The sequence below is a fragment of the Narcine bancroftii genome, chromosome 14 (genome assembly GCF_036971445.1).
Source record: "Narcine bancroftii isolate sNarBan1 chromosome 14, sNarBan1.hap1, whole genome shotgun sequence".
Lineage (NCBI taxonomy): Eukaryota > Metazoa > Chordata > Chondrichthyes > Torpediniformes > Narcinidae > Narcine > Narcine bancroftii.
In genome coordinates, this window is record NC_091482.1 from 31,196,257 (window position 1) to 31,212,536 (window position 16,280).

The 16,280-nt window shown below is 43.3% G+C and overlaps 2 protein-coding genes across 5 annotated transcripts in view; both read right to left on the minus strand.

The window, feature by feature from the left end:
• The window catches only part of LOC138749681 (complement factor B-like), a 79,555-nt gene extending 76,712 nt beyond the window's left edge, over nt 1-2,843 (minus strand). The window contains exons 1-2 of one of the 2 annotated variants that reach the window (XM_069911414.1): nt 2,571-2,843; nt 857-1,066 (exon numbers count right to left, since the gene is read on the minus strand). In XM_069911414.1, coding sequence (XP_069767515.1) covers nt 857-1,066; nt 2,571-2,673 — 313 coding nt within the window. In that variant the 5' untranslated portion in view covers nt 2,674-2,843. The remainder of the gene's footprint in view (nt 1-856; nt 1,067-2,570) is intronic. The other variant, XM_069911413.1, reaches the window with a different exon arrangement.
• Nucleotides 2,844-9,986: 7,143 nt separating this feature from the next.
• The window catches only part of rad51d (RAD51 paralog D), a 38,271-nt gene continuing 31,977 nt past the window's right edge, over nt 9,987-16,280 (minus strand). Inside the window, exons 10-11 of one of the 3 annotated variants that reach the window (XR_011348937.1) lie at nt 15,671-15,785; nt 9,987-14,790 (exon numbers count right to left, since the gene is read on the minus strand). Coding sequence is in view for 1 of the 3 variants with exons in the window: in XM_069911946.1 (XP_069768047.1) it covers nt 15,729-15,785 (57 nt within the window). In the remaining 2 variants the exon portion in view is untranslated. Of the gene's footprint in view, nt 15,786-16,280 lie in introns of all 3 variants that reach the window. The other 2 variants (XR_011348938.1, XM_069911946.1) reach the window with 2 other exon arrangements.

Sequence of the window (16,280 nt, forward strand, 5' to 3'; positions counted from 1 at the left end):
GGGTAGGAGAGGCAAGTTGAGAATTGATTTTGGATCTGTAAAAAAGGAGACAGAGAGAAAAGAGAAAGACAGAGCTAGTGGAAATGAGACATGGGTTCTAGCAGAAAGAGGAGAAATTGATGTTAATGCTATCTGGTTGGAGGGTGCCCAGATAGAATATGAGGTGGTGTTCCTCCAATTTGCAGGTGTTCTCAGTCTGACAGTGCATGAGATCATGGACAGACATGCCAGCAAAGGAATAGGGCAGAGAATTGAAGTAGGTGGCCACTGGGAGTTCCACACTATTGCAGTGGATAGACCCAAGGTACTCAGAGAAGTGATCTCCTAGTCCACATCCAGACTCTCTAATGTCGAGACCACCAACGGGAGCACCAGATTCACACGTGAGGTGTTGTTTCACTTGGAAGGACCGTTTGGGGCCCTGAATGGTAGTGAGGGAGGAGGAGTGGGCTCAAGTGGAAGATTTCCTGTGGTCACAGGGGAGAGTGCCAAGGGATGATTGGTGGGGAGGGAGGAGTGGACAATGGAGTCACAAAGGGAGTCGTACCTGCTGAAGGCGAAGAGGGTTCTGGTGGTGGGATCACAAAGTAGGTGGCGAAAATGGAAAAGGATGCAGTGGCTGGTGGCATGGTCAGTGAGCACGAGAGCAGAGGTATTCTCACTGTAAATTATGCCTCCACCCCTGGCTTAATGAGACAAAATGTTTAAAATTAAAACCGATATGTAAAGAAGGTGCTGCCAAATGCAGCAGCTTCCATGTCTGAATGCAATATGTTGACCTTCCTCTCACTTTAAAGTAATTTCCAGAATATTTCAGGTCACTGCAAGGAGATTAATAATGTAGATAAAGACAAACCTTTGCATGATGCCTCTTTTGCTGTTTCGCCATAAATATTTCTCAGAAGACTCCACTGACTGCCCGCAGCACAGTACCTCCAGCTGACAGGATAGGGGCGGAACCCAACAGGACAGATATAAGTCATCACACTTCTTTCCACAAGATTCTCTGGCCATTTGATCCATCCTCCCTTAATTATTTCTTCTTTATCACACAATATGGCTTCTTCTATAACATTAAGTATAAAACTATTACAGATAATACTTGTCCTTGTGAATAAATGCATTTGTTCTTCAATAAATGTGTTCTTCTCTACAATGCATGTTTGTTCCTCTAATCCAGCCATTCTCAATCGGGCAGTACAGATGGTGTAGTGGTTATCACAACGCCGTTACAGCGCCTGCAATTGGGACCAGGCTTCAAGTCCCCCGCTCTCTGTAATAGGTTTGTATGTTCTCCTCATGTCTGTGTGGATTTTTCGCAGGAGGCTTTGGTTTCCTCCCTTCAATCAAAATGTACTAGGTCAATTGGGTGTAATTGGGCGGCACGGACTCGTGGGCTGAAGTGCTGTATGTTTAATTTTTTTTTAATTAAAAAACCTTTTTTTGGCCATGGCCCATTTAGGACTGCTCAAATTTTATGGGCCCCATTCCCGTGAGGCAGTCAAGTTTAGTTGGTTTCTTCTGTACTTTGCTCCTACCGACTGCACAAAACATAAAAAATATTTTAGGATTTCAGTCTGTGGCCCCCAATAAATGTGCTGTGGCCTCCAGAGGGGGTTGTATGCCCTCCACTGAGAATGGCTGCTCTAATCCATCTGTTTCTTGGAGTAGCAACACATTTTCGTATGTAAGGTTTGCCACCTTTCCAACGTTTCAGTGCAATGACCAAAGGTTCAAGGAGTCATCTTACCTACTGACATCATACAAATAACAAACAACCTACACTTTCCAGCAGTAGAGGTCAGAGCGTATTAATTAGGAATGGGATCCAGGCTTATTTACTTCCTAAATTTCTGGCTGAAAGGAGAGAAAAGTGAATTGCTTTATCAAGGCTGGCTCCATAGAAAAAGGCTTGGATATGGCAAGAAAATCTAGGGTATTTCGACTGAATATCAAGGAAGCCTCGGAGGGAGGCAGAGAGGGGAATATGTGTCTAATGGTGGGATCATGTTGTAGGTTACAGAAATGGCAGAAGCTGGTGGGGTGGTAGGTGAGGACAAGAGGAATCCTGTCCTTGTTGCCCGTGTGGGCGGAGGGGGCCAAGGCAGATGTACGGGTAAAGGAGGAATTGCCGCGTTGATGGTGGTAGAGGGAAAGCCACCATCATGTTGAAAGAAGGAAGACATTTCTGTTGATCTGACGTGGAGGTCCTCATCCTGGGCGTTGATGCGATGGAGATGGAGGAATTGAGAGAATGGAATGGAATCCTTACAGGGGACAGGGTGGGAAGAGGTGTAGTTGAGGTAGCTGTGTGAGTTGGTGGGTTTAGAATATGTTTGTTGAGAGTCTGTTTTCTCACTGTACCAGGTATAAAGCAACAATAAACTTTGAGTTCGTTTACTGAATTTACTGATCATCGTCAATAAACACTCTCAGTTCAGAACAGTGTAACATGAACATTCTGCTCAACGTACACTCCCTTACATTCAATGTATTAAACATGCAAATTATAATGCTGGACAACGAAAGAACATTATGAAATAATTCAGGGTATAAAGAAGCATCATTACCACACATCATAAGAGACCAGCGTCCGATTATCCAAACCATAAATACCACATCCAATCTGGGTTGTCTGTTCCAATGAAATGTCATTTTTAATTGTACACCCATCAGCAGAAAAAAAAATGAATTGACAATCCAACAGAGAAATCAAAGCACTGTAATTCTTTTGGTTGGTTGCCTTAGTCCAACCAGGTTGGAAATTTATTTTCTGACTGTAATGTTTGTTTTTCTGTTAAAACACTAATCATTAATGGATCTGTGTACACGGATAGCTCAGGAAAGTGACCAGCAATTACAGTTTGATTTCACCATTTCTGGTATGCTCCACATTAAGTAAATATTGCAACAAACCACCTGAATTGCTCCAAGTCCACAGCTTCCCAAACAGGCTGTGACAGGTCTGGGCCACCTGACATTCTACATTTACTGTGATACCAAACTATCAGATTGTCTGGACTATTAAAACACAACATGAACACAGAATTTTAATTCACTTTTCTCAGGTTACGTTGTATCGTAAGATTTCTCAGTCAGTTCAGTAAGTTTAAAGAGAGTGTTGGGGACATGTTAGAATAGTTATGGGTAAATTATGTCTTTAAAAGAGATAGATTGTGGGAGTTTAGTGTAGGTTATACTTCACAAACAGAGTAACACTTCACAAAAGACAACTCATTTAAAATGCAAGGGCTTTGCTGAAGCTAGACGATGAGGCTCTGGTTAACTTTGCAGAAGCAATGAAGATGCTGATCTATTGTGTATGGGCACTAAAGTCCAGGCTCGAAATACTGATAAGATCCTTCAAAGATTGGGTTTGGAGCCCTGTAAGAAATCATGTGGTTTTTACAAGCAGAGAGCGGAAAAACAAAGAGGTGATTTCAGTTGAGGCTGCAAAATGGACAGCTGGCAGGCTTATTGAAAAATCCCATTTTGAAGACGGGTTGTGAGTTCTGAGTTCAGCCTGTTCAAAACCTTTGTAGTCCTTACAAGAAGAAATGGCTGGCAAGAAGAACTCTGTGGTGTCCTGGAAGAAGATTTTATCATTTATAAACCCATGATGGGGCAAGTTTCTTTGGCAAGACAATGAAGTGACTGATTGGAGGAAATCAGTTTGTGTGTGTCCAACGAGCAACAAATTTATCTCAAAAATCGACAAGAACCTTCCTGAGCAGTAACCATTTAACTTTAAGCACCAGAGCCTGGTGGAAATTATAAATGTTAATTCTGTGCACAGTATGAGAATTGCCTGATTCTGTATCAGTGAACTTGGAGAAGTGAAAAGTGAATGATTAGACAGTGAACATATACACATTACATACACGTGCGCTTAGAATTAGAAGGAGGTTAAGTTAGGTTAATAGTAATAAGTTAAAGATTGATCCTGTTATTATGTTTAAGGAAAATTAAAAGCAACTTTTGTTTAAGTAACCATTGTCTTGGTGAATTTCTATTGTTGCTGGGTTTTGGGGTCCTCTGGGCTTGTAACAAGAGCAATGGAAAGGTATGCTAGTCAGTTTGAAGAAACGGGATCTAGGATCCTGGAGAGCTTAACAGAGCTTGGGAATTAAGATTTGGTGAGTGGGAGCATGTTCATCAAGATCGTGGAGTGGATGGAAGTGTTGTCACCGGATCCTGGTGTGAAAGGGAATGTGGGAACTAGGATCTTGGTGTGGACGGGAGAGTGGGAACTGGGATGCTGGTGTGGAAGGGAGTGTGGGAACTGGGATCCTGGTGTGGGGAGTGAAGGAACTACAGTCCTTCTGAGTCAGAAGGGCATGTGGGAAACACCTTGTTGAGCCAGTTGCAGGTTATAATATGACATGTCCACGCATTAGCCTCCACATTTACTGTTTGATCAGCTGAGTATTTTAAATGTTCTGTTTTACTCTGGGGATTTCAGAAAAATCAGGTACTGAATTATTCAGAGTATCTTTCCTGGACTGAACACACCAATAGTATTGAGAAAGCAAGTCAATGTTTCTACTTGCTCAGGAGTTTGTGAAGGTTTGATATGACATCAGAAACCCTGGCAAATTTCTACTGATAGGTGGCGTAAAGTTTGCTGACCAGCAGCACCACGGTCTAGTATGGGGACATCAATACCCACGAACTAAAAACCCTCCAAAAGGTAGTGGACACAGCCAGGACATCACGGGCAAAACTCTCCCACCATCGAGAACATCTACAGAGAATACTGCCGTAGACCACGCCACTCAGCATGCACTGTTCTCGCTGCTGCCATCAGGAAAGAGGTATCGGTGCCACAAGACTCTCACCACCAGGTTCAGGAACAGCTGCTACCCGTTCACCATCAGACTCCTCAACAACAAATTCAATCAAGGACTCATTTAAGGACTCTTATTTGTGCACTATATCAATTTTTAAAAATTCTCTCTGTATTGCACAGTGCATTTTTTTTTACATTGGTTAGGACCATAGAACCATAAAACATTACAGCACAGAAACAGACCCCTTTGGCCCTTCTAGTCTGTATCGGATCTTTTTTTTTGCCTAGTCCCACTGATCTGCACCCAGTCCATAGCCCTCCATACCTTTCCCATCCATGGACCTGTCCAAATTCTTCTGAAATGTTAAAATTGAGCCTGTATTCATTATTTCAGCTAGAAGCTCTTTCCACATTCCCACCACTCGCGATGTGAATAAGTTCCCCCTCGTGTTCCCCCTAAACTGTTCCCCTTTCACCCTTAACCCATGTCCTCTGGTTTGCTTCTCACCTTCCCTCAGTGGAAAAAGCCTACCTACATTTAATCTGTCTATCCCCCTCATAATTTTAAATAATCTATCAAATCATTTTTCTATGCTTCAGGGAATTAAGGCCTAACTGTTTAGCCTTCCCCTGTAGCTCAGTTCCTGAAGCCAGGGCAACATCCTAGTAAATCTTCTCTGCACTCTTTCTATCCTATTGATAGGTGTCCAAAACTGCACACAATATCCACATTTGGCCTCAGCAATGTCTTAAGACAACTTTACCATAACATTCCAAATCCTATACTCAATGATTTATGAAGGCCAATATGCCAAAAGCTCTCTTCACAACCCTATCCACCTGTGTTGCCACTTTCAGGGAATTATGAATCTCTATTCACAGATCCCTCTGTTTTACTGCACTCCTCAGTGCCCGACCATTCACCGAGTATGCCTTTTCTTGATTTGTCCTTCCAAAATGCAACATCTCACACTTGTCTGCATTAAATTCCATCTGCCATCTTTCAGCTCATTTTCCCAACTGGTCCAGATCCCTCTGCAAGATTTGAAAACTTTCTTTGCTGTCCACAACAGCTCCAATCTTAGTGTCATCTGTAAACTTGCTGTTCCAATTTACCATATTATCATCCAGATCGTGGACAAACAACAATGGTCCCAGCACCAAACCTTGAGGCAACCACTAGACACAGTCCTCCAGTATGAGAAGTAATCATCCATCTCTACTTTCTGGTTTCTCCTGTCCAGTCGTTGTTGAATCCAGTTCACTACTTCACCATGGATACCGAGCATCTGAACCTTCCTGACTAATCTCCTGTAGACAACATCCACAGTCTTTCCTTCGTAAACTTTCCTGGTAACTTCCTCGAAAAACAGGATTAGTTAAACACGACTTACCTCGCACAAAGCCGTTTCTGACTATCTAAATAATTGTATATCTGATCTCTTAGAACACCTTCCAATAATTTACCTACTACTTACCTCAGGCTCACCGGCCTATAATTTTCAGAGTTAGTTTTGAAGCCTTATTTAAACAATGGCACAACGTGAGCAACCCTCCAATCCTCTGGCTAAGGACATTTTAAATATTTCTGCCAGAGCCCCTGCAATTTCTACACTAGCCCCCCCTTAAGGCTAGAGGGAAAATCTTGCCAGATCCTGGTGATTTATCCACCCTTATTTGCTTTAAGACAGCATTTCCTTCTAATCTGTATAGGTTCCATGAACTCACTGTTTGTTTTATCTACTCTGTGCCTTTTTCCTGAGTGAATACTGATGAAAACAAAAATTAAGATCTCCCCCTTCTCTTCTGGCTCCATACAAACTGACCATTCTGATCTTCAAGAGGACAAATTTTGTCCTTTACTAACCTTTTCCTCTCAATTTTCCTGTAGAAACCCTTAGGATTTTCCCTCACATTGTATGCCAAAGCAACCTCATGTCTTCGATAAGCCTTCCTGATTTCTTTCTTTTTAAAAATTTTTACACTATGATACTTATTAACCAAAATACACAAACATTTCCCTCTTGAATATACACAGTGTCATTTTCTCCCTTTCCCCCCACCTCCTTCCCACCCCCCTCCCTACCCACTAAACGTTCAACATATACCTTACAATAAACCCATTAAACAATGTCATCACACAATGAAAATAAACAAGAAAATTATATCATCTACTTTTAAACACTGGGTCAGTTCATTTCGTCTTTTTCTCATTCTATCATTTTAGGGGGTGGAGGTCCGCAGTAGGCCCTCTCTGTTGTGTTCCATGTACGGATCCCAAATTTGTTTGAATACTGTGACTTTATTTTTTAAATTTTATGTTATTTTTTCCAATGGAATACATTTATTCATTTCTATGTACCATTGCTGTACTCTCAGACTCTCTTCTGATTTCCAGGTTGACATTATACATTTTTTTGCTACAGCTAAGGCTATCATAATAAATCTTTCTTGAGGTTTGTCTTGCATGTTTTATACTCAAGGATCTCATTTGCTCCATGTTGCTTATACCTGCTAAACACCTCCCTTCTTCCGAACCAGATCTCCAATATCCTTCAAAAACCAAGGTTCCCAATGCCTGCTAATATTTGCCTTTAATCCTGACATGAACATACAAACTCCATACTCTTACAATTTCACCTGTGAAGGTCCTCCACTTACTTTGCACACCCTTGCCTGAAAACAAATTTTCCCAATCTACACATTCTAGATCCTTTTACATTTCTTCAAAATTGGCTTTTCTCCAATTGAAAATCTGAACCCAAGGCCCAGACCTATCCTTTTCCATAATTAACTTGAAACTAATGGCTTTATGATTACTGGACCCAAAATGTTCCCCTACACATACTTCTGTCACCTGTGCTGTCTCGTTCCCTAATAGGAGATCCAGCATTGCATTCTCTCCAGTTGGTATCTTTATATGTTGATTTAGAAAACTTTTCTGAACTCATTTGACAAACTCCAAGCCATTCAGCCCTTTTACATTATGGGAGTCCCAGTCAATATGTGTAAAATTAAATTCCCTACTCACACAACCTTATGTTTCCTCCAGCTGTCTGATATCTCTCTACAGATTTTCTCCTCAGATTCTCATTGACAATTGGGCACTCTATAATACAATCCCATGAGTGTGGTCATATCTTTCCCGTTCCTCAGCTCCACCCATATAGCACCAACCTGAAATGTTAATGGACTGTGGAGCCATAGAACATGAAAGCACAGAAACAGGCTCTTTTGCCCTCCTAGCCTGTTCCAAACTATTTTGTGCCTGTTGAGCGCATCGAAAGAACCAAGGACTTGTTGATCAAAACCAAGGCTTTTACCAACTAAAAGGCTGGAGCATATCACATGAGGGTTGACCAGCCCAGAATGACCTGGTCTGGCCAGAAGCAATCCTCCAAGACTTGCCAGTAGGTGTGGCTACGCCCTCAGCCAATCACAGTCATCCTACACCACAATCTGTACATATAAACATTGGTGATAGAATCTGTACTATCACATTGCCTACTTCCACTGACCTGCACCATTTCCCTCCATAACCCTCCCATTCTTGTACCTGTCCAAATTTTTCTTAAATGTCAATGTTGAGCCTGCATTTGCCAATTCAGCTCTCATCTCAGCCCCAGCCATCCAACCATCAGAGCTTCCGGTGCCTCAAACGCGAACTTTCATCTTAGCCCTGGCTGCTCAACCATTGGAGCTCTCAATCCCTCGAACGTGAACTTTTGTCTTGGCCCTGGCTGCCCGGCCATCAGATCTACCGGCACTTCGAATGCAGAGTCTTGTCTCGGCACTGGATGCCCATCCATCTGAGCTTCCATCACTTTGAACGCAGACTCTTGTCTTGGTCCCAGCCGCCCAGCCATCAGAGCTCTTAATGCCTCTGACAACACAGATATTAACCAACCTCCTTTTTGCTCTTTATTCATTTAGAGATCATTTGGACTTCTGCTATTTTGGATTCTGGTGTGCATTTCAGGCCCTCAAAAGTATTAGTCAACACCATAAATAACATTAAAAAATAGTTTACAAATTTTGACTTTTACACAAGTATATACAATATGTTTCTTTCTCAGTCTAACCCTATTTTCAGGGCTACAGACAAGAAGAATAACAAAGAGCAGTAACTCTGAGTGGGAAACAACACTAGCAGAAGACACTGACACACAACACTAACAAAGTTGGAAACATCATGGAGTGGCGGGGCACCCACCTTGAGAAGATTCTCTTGGAAGCTAAGAGCACACCAATCCAGGACTATCTGAAGTATTTCAATTATGTGTGTGGGATTGGTAACCAGGCATGAGTCGAGGCAACTGTGGATCCCACTGTCAAGCTTAAGACAGTGCAATTTTGTAACATAGTCCAGACACTGATGGCCAGGTCTATGTACGGTAAAATTATAAATGAACAGAGGCCAAATACTTCAACACATAAGACCTTATTTTGCAAGAGGTGACTTGTGAAATTGGCAGAGAAAAGTGAGGGAGATTTAGTCAGCTCAAGGTGCATGTGGGTTTATTGGCCAAACTGCAGGAGTAGTAATGACAACATGAGTTGTGTCACCTTTATCAGAACTTGGTCATAGAGGTGCAGAGGACAATTTTGCCAGGAAACAGCCAACCAGAGGAACCTGGGACAGGAAAACCGCAGACACGAGACTCCATCTGCCTATTTAAAGCAGTCCTCTGCATTAACTGAGATAAAGCTGAACATCTGCTAACTGGTTTATATCAGCCACCAGTTTGTGGTTGGCAAAGAATTGCAGTCTACAGTAGTTTCAGAGCAAGGATGAGTCCATCCAGAAGTCTGGAGGGGTACTGTACACCAACTCCCATTGAAGGAAGCAATGATATTGAGGATTTAGTTTCACAGATGTTGAGAAGAGACTGATGAGTTCTCAGCTTGCAGTAAACTAAATGGGCATGGCTTTGTAGTCTCTTCAGCAGAAGACAAGAAACCCAGACATTAATAAATAAATTCCCATTATGCCTACACCCTTCAAACACTGTCAGAAATGAGGTATATCGTGGTCAAGGGGAATTGCAAAAGGGATTTCATTGTAGGAGTCTACAAATTAGTCCGATTTTGGAAAGTTGACCCTGGGAGTGTGCCTTTTCTCTCACTGTGTAAAGCGCACCCATTTCTTCTGAGCTCTTTGCATCTCATGTCTATCAGTTTGTACTCTGCATTCAACTTTGTTCAAATTCAACTTTATTGTCACATGTATTGAGATACAGTGAGAAAGTGTTTTGCGAGTTAAGCCAGTCAACCAATACATAATACGGTAGTTAAAAAACAGTGGAGTTACTAAGAGATCAGTTAAACAGAGCAAGGGCAACATTATTTTACTCGTGTTAGGTTCATTCAGGAGTTTGGTAACAGTGGGAAAGAGGTTAAAAACTTTCAAACAACATAATGATCAGGTTGGATTTCTGTGATCATCTGCCCAGCAACCCTTACAGCCCTTGCATGTTTTAACTTTTTTTAATAATACAGCATGGTATAAGGCCCTTCCAGCCTAATGTAGGCTATTGAAAGGTTTGCACCTAGGGACAGTAGCTCTCTAATGAACAGTCTATTTAATTGGCCATTTCAACAGGTATTGGAAGTCAGTGCGCCACCAAAACTCAGCAAGGTAAGGACGCAACAAAGGTAGACTTATTTATGGAGGCCAGATGTCTCTACTCAAGGCATTTTGTGGGAAGCACCCTGATGCCTCATTGACTTTGCCAGTCCAAGTGCTCCACCTAGTAGCTTTGCTTGGAACTGAAGCAGAAAGCAGCATTTCAGTTGGAGGCCTTTTTTCTTCAATGCACAACCGAGGTGGAGCACTGGTGCCTGCCTCTTGGCAAGATTGTTTGACTTCCTGCCTTTCCTAAAGCTAGGAAAAGCAGCAAAAAGTGATCAGTCCAAGGGGCCTGTTCGTGTTGTAAGCCCAAGCCCTTGGTTCCCACTCTGTTGGTATTTAGGTACATCACGTCTCCAGAATGGAGGACCATCGCCTTCCCAAGATCGTGTTATATGGCGAGCTCTCCACTGGCCACCGTGACAGAGGTGCACCAAAGAAAAGGTACAAGGACTGCCTAAAGAAATCTCTTGGTGCCTGCCACATTGACCACCGCCAGTGGGCTGATATCGCCTCAAACCATGCATCTTGGCGCCTCACAGTTTGGCGGGCAGCAACCTCCTTTGAAGAAGACCGCAGAGCCTACCTCACTGACAAAAGGCAAAGGAGGAAAAACCCAACACCCAACCCCAACCCACCAATTTTCCCCTGCAACCGCTGCAATCGTGTCTGCCTGTCCCGCATCGGACTTGTCAGCCACAAACGAGCCTGCAGCTGACGTGGACTTTTTACCCCCTCCATAAATCTTCGTCCGCGAAGCCAAGCCAAAGAAGACTATGAAAGATGATCAATGATAAAGTGCAGAGCTGGGATTTCGGTTCGCCTCGATACTTCTAACTGGGGGAACAGGAAACCAGGAAGTGCTGCATGCAGACACAGGGATGGACAGTTCCAGCATAGGACTTCACATGCTCACAGCCTTTGTATTGAGTTAAACAGGAAAGTCTGCAGACACTGATGGTAGTAGAGTACACCAAAGTGCTGGAGAACTCAGGTCACACAGCATTTATAGAAAGTAATGGTCCTGAGGCCTTTCCCAAGAGATGACCAAAGAGCAGGCAGATGCCTGAATAACAAGGTAAGGGGAGAGAAGAATGGGGAAGAAGGGATGGGGGAGGAGAACAAGCCAACAAGGGCTAGAGGTGGATATGGGTGGGAAAGGTAGAAGAAAAAAACCTGAGAAGTGATGGGGAAGAGAGTAGCTCTCTGAATGGAGAGGGATGAAGGCAGCGAGCTGGAGGAAAGTAGACAGCGGGAAAGCACGAGACATGGAGGAGGGGATTAAAATGAAATTGGGGAAGTCAATGTTGTTATGGACCAGGGACAGTGACTGACTGTACAGCAGGAGCGAGGCACGCGCACCGTGTGGACCAGAGAAGTGAGCTGGGAGAGTGAACAGCTGTGTAGAGCGCGAGAGCTGCCCGCTGAAGCCAGTGGGCTCACTGAGAGCATGCCCACTGCTGTCACCCGTCTCCTCCAATCAGGAGTGTTGAAGACGTGCTGCAGCAGTTAAACCGCCCAGCGTGCTGAGGAACAAATTGTCAGTGTGTTCACCTGGCAGCTCCAGCTAAAAGGTAGGAGGCTGAGCCTCTCTATTCACAGGTGCCAGCACTGCTGTTCTGACAGCAGATTTTACACTCTGATTCCCAGAGTGTGGGCTTCTCCAGTCCTTTCGAGAAGAGGACTTTGTGTGACAAAAGTCACTTGGTATAACCCAAGGCAGGGTCTTGGTGAAGAAGACTTCGTGTGACAGAGGGTCACCTAGTGTAACCCCAAAGAGAGCTTCAGAGGTGCTGACTTCGTGCTAGTGAATAGGTCACTGTGAGAAACTCACTTGTAAGAAAACTGAAGGTGGTCATTACCACCTTACAAAGGCAAGTCTCCTGTATTCACCTGCCACGACTGTAAGTCTGCTCAGTCACAAGTGTTCTCTCTCCATGTTCAACTCAAAGGCCTGTGCACAACTGAACTAAGACATTAAAGCCTGGAGACCAGATTCTGTGTCCTGTTCTTTTGACTGACTTACATGATGAGACTGACTTGGGTTTTTGTTTTGGGAGTTTATTTGGGCTTAGACTGCAATGTGTGAGTATTTTTTCCCCACATACACACTTTAAATTGTTAGTATATAGTTGTCATAAAGGCCTATGTTTGGGTGTTGAGTTGAGATAATTATATTATTGGCAATTGTTAATAAATTTTTAGTTAAACAACCCATCTGTTTATGCGTCTCTCAATTGCTGTTGGTGAGGCGTAACAGTGTTAAGGATGACTGGTTGGAGTCCGTGTGGATAAAGGAACCTGTCCTTACCCAGTCCGTGAGGATATAAGGAACCCTTCCTTACCCAGTCCATGTGGATGAAAGGAACTCATCCTTACAGTCCGTGTGGATAAAGGAACCCATCCTTACAGTCCGTGAGGATATAAGGAACCCGTCATTACCGAGTCTGTGAGGATAAAGGAACTCGTCCTTACCCAGTCTGTGAGGATAAAGGAACTCGTCCTTGCAGTCTGTGAGGATAAAGGAACTCGTCCTTACCCAGTCTGTGAGGATAAAGGAACTCATCCTTACCCAGTCCGTGAGGATAAAAGGAAACCGTCCTTACCCAGTCCGTGAGGATATAAGGAACCCGTCCTTAGTCTGTGAGGATAAAGGAACTCGTCCTTACCCAGTCTGTGAGGATAAAGGAACTCACCCTTACAGTCCGAGAGGATATAAGGAACCCGTCCTTGCACAGTCCATGTGGATAAAGGAACTCATCCTTACAGTTCGTGTGGATAAAAAAAACCTGTCTGTACCTAGTCTGTGAGGATATAAGGAACTTGTCCTTACCCAGTCCGTGTGGATAAAGGAACCAGTCATTACAATCCATAAGGATAAAAGAAACGTGTCTGTACCTAGTCCATGAGGATAAAAGAAACCTGTCCATGTGGATGAAAGGAACCCATCCTTGCACAGTCCATGTGGATAAAGAAACCCATCATTACAGTCCGTGTGGATAAAGGAACCTGTCCTTACCCAGTCCGTATGGATAAAGGAACCCGTCCTTAGTCCGTGAGGATAAAAGGAACCCGTTCTAACCCAGTCCATGTGGATAAAAAGAACTTGTCTGTACTCAGTGTAGGTAAAAGGAGCCTATCTGTACCTAGTCCTTGTAGTTAAAAGGAACCCGTCTGTACCCAGTCCATGTGGATAAAAAGAACTTGACTGTACCCAGTCCGTGTGGACAAAAGGAACTTGTTCTTATCCAGTCCATTAATAGTTTGATAGTAGAGAGGGTGAAATGCTCCAAATTCCTTGGAGTCCACATCTCCTCAATTGTCAGGAAGGTGCAACTGTGGCTGAACTTACTGAGAAGAAGCCAGCTAGGTCCATGATATCAAATATCTATAGTTCTATTGAGAGCATCCTGAATGGCTGCATCACAGCGTGGTACAGTTGCTGGTGGGTGAAAGGATCACTGGGGTCTCCCTCCTGAGATTATTATTTGAAGAGGGCTCGCAAAATCATTGAGGACTGACAGCTACACTGTCAGGAAAGAGATAAAGAGGTATAAGAACTAGAACTACCAGACTGAGAAACAGCTTCTTCTCGAGCTGAAAGACTGCCCCTTCAAGACTACTATTTATTAAACAATATTTATTTCTTTTTATATATGTATATATGTACTGTATATGTATCATTTGCATGTATGAGTATTGTCTGGATGTGTGTTTGCAGGCTTTTGCACTGAAGACCGGAGAACGCTGTTTTGTTGGGTTGGACTTGAACTATCAGATGATAATAAACGAAAATAGAACTGACATCCTCTGGTTCATAACCTGAGTTAATCTACAAAATCACAAGGAGGAATATCAGCCCTAACATTCAGGGCTACTATTCAAGGAGAGTTGCTGTGACATCGGATTAGATAAAATATGCCTCAAATTCCCACAACATCAAAGATATTAAATGAGTGTCTGCAATTGTAGTGAACAGCCATGTACCCAGTGGAATCACGGATCAGAACTGAATTGCACTGCTCTGTGCTGAGTTAACAATTTTCAAAAAACCTTCCAAGAAAGAGAACTCCACACTTACATGCAGGGAGTAAACTTGGCTTGGCACATAGGAATTGGCCCCAGGAGTCTGTTCCTTGTCGAGTGGCCTAATGATTTCCTCTCACCTCCCATTACCTGTTCTCAACATGTCCATAAAATGAATCCAGAATTCTGTCCCTTTTATAAATGGTTTAATCAGGAAGAACAGTTTTGTTCAAGCAGGCAGATTTTAAAAGTTTTGGGGATTTATAACCATGGTTTGGGGTACAAGTGTCCAGTTCGGTAACGGGCTAGTCTTGTGGTTTACATGGGTTTTCCTTTCCATTAAAAGCTGAAAACAAATTAAGTTCCTGTTAGCAGACGTTAATATTAACAATACGGTAATATTTATTTACAATTCAGTTCCACGGATGCAGTAATTTTAGGCATTGAAAATAGATTTTTATATCTATACACAATTTTTAGATACTTTTGTCTTAAAAAGGAAGAGTTTCTGAGCAGAATATATTACCCAGTACAGTCCCCCTCCCCCCCCACAGCCCTGTGACCATCGTACACTCTGTATCATCATCATGGCCTACACTTCCGTTACAGCAGTTGATCCAATGAGGAACTGTGCTGCTGAGAATACCTGGCCAACCTCCCCTCGTGGGAGAAAGCTTCACAAGCTGAAGGATATTTTACTATTACACAGGAATATGGCTACCTAAACAATTTCCCTCCCAGTTAACACCATGGATAAAGTGTGCTGACTATAAAATCTTTCCTCCCAGTTTCTGCCACACTCTTGTAGCAATACAAAGTTAAAAAAAATCACATGTATTGCTTAATTCGGTACACCACAGCATTCTTGGTGGCCCCAGACCAAACCTGAGCTCCAAGTCTGCAAACCAAAATCCGAGGACAATTGTCTTCACAAAATCCAGCTGCAGGCTACATTCTCTATTAGCCCTGTTCTCTGGATCCCAGGAGTGCCAGCTGGGTATCATCGGGTGCTCTGGAAATCTTGAGCATTTCACTGTAAAAGCCAAAATGACAAGGAGGGAGCTAATGACCTTATAGGACTATGAAGATGGACCAGAGCCAAGGGCCATCACCACCAATTCAACTTCACTATATCTTCAGATGAGAGAAGGTAAAGACCCAATCCTTATCAAATGGCTCTTATCTTGGAAATTGAAGTATGAATATGCAGTTCTCTCGTTCCAGACCTCCAATCAGATCGCGTTACACGTTGTCAAGGTCACCGAAAGAAGATTCAGGAGCATCTCAGCAGCCCAATGTTCCACAGGAAGTGATGTCAAATTCCACGCTAATTCTGGTAGGCTGAAAGCAAAAATGGTTTGAAGTGATGAAGAAGGGACAGAATTCTGGAGCAGGTACCTGTTGGGGCCACAGCTGGAGCATTGCCAATTGTGCCACACACTGCCTTTGAAAGGCTGATCTTTCACCAAATAGAAGGCCGGAAGACAGCCCTAGAAGACTCACTAGCAATGGGAGAGCTGGGTAGTTGTTGGGTGGGGCGATGGTCCACGAGCTATCCAGGCTATGCTGTATCCCCAGGGCAGTCATTCACACAAGAACACCACCCCCCTTCCCCCCCGCCACACTCCACTGCATCAGTCAGAAATGTGACACTGCCTAACAATGTGCTACAACCACTCTGCCCATGGATACTCTATCCACATCCAAGGAAACTTGGAAAAAAGGGGAAAATGAGATGGGGGTAAAATGTTGGTAAGGTTGTCACTATAGAAACCATGACAAAATTATTGGAATCCTCCTCTTGCCTTTCAAAATATCCCAGCAGAACATTTCCTA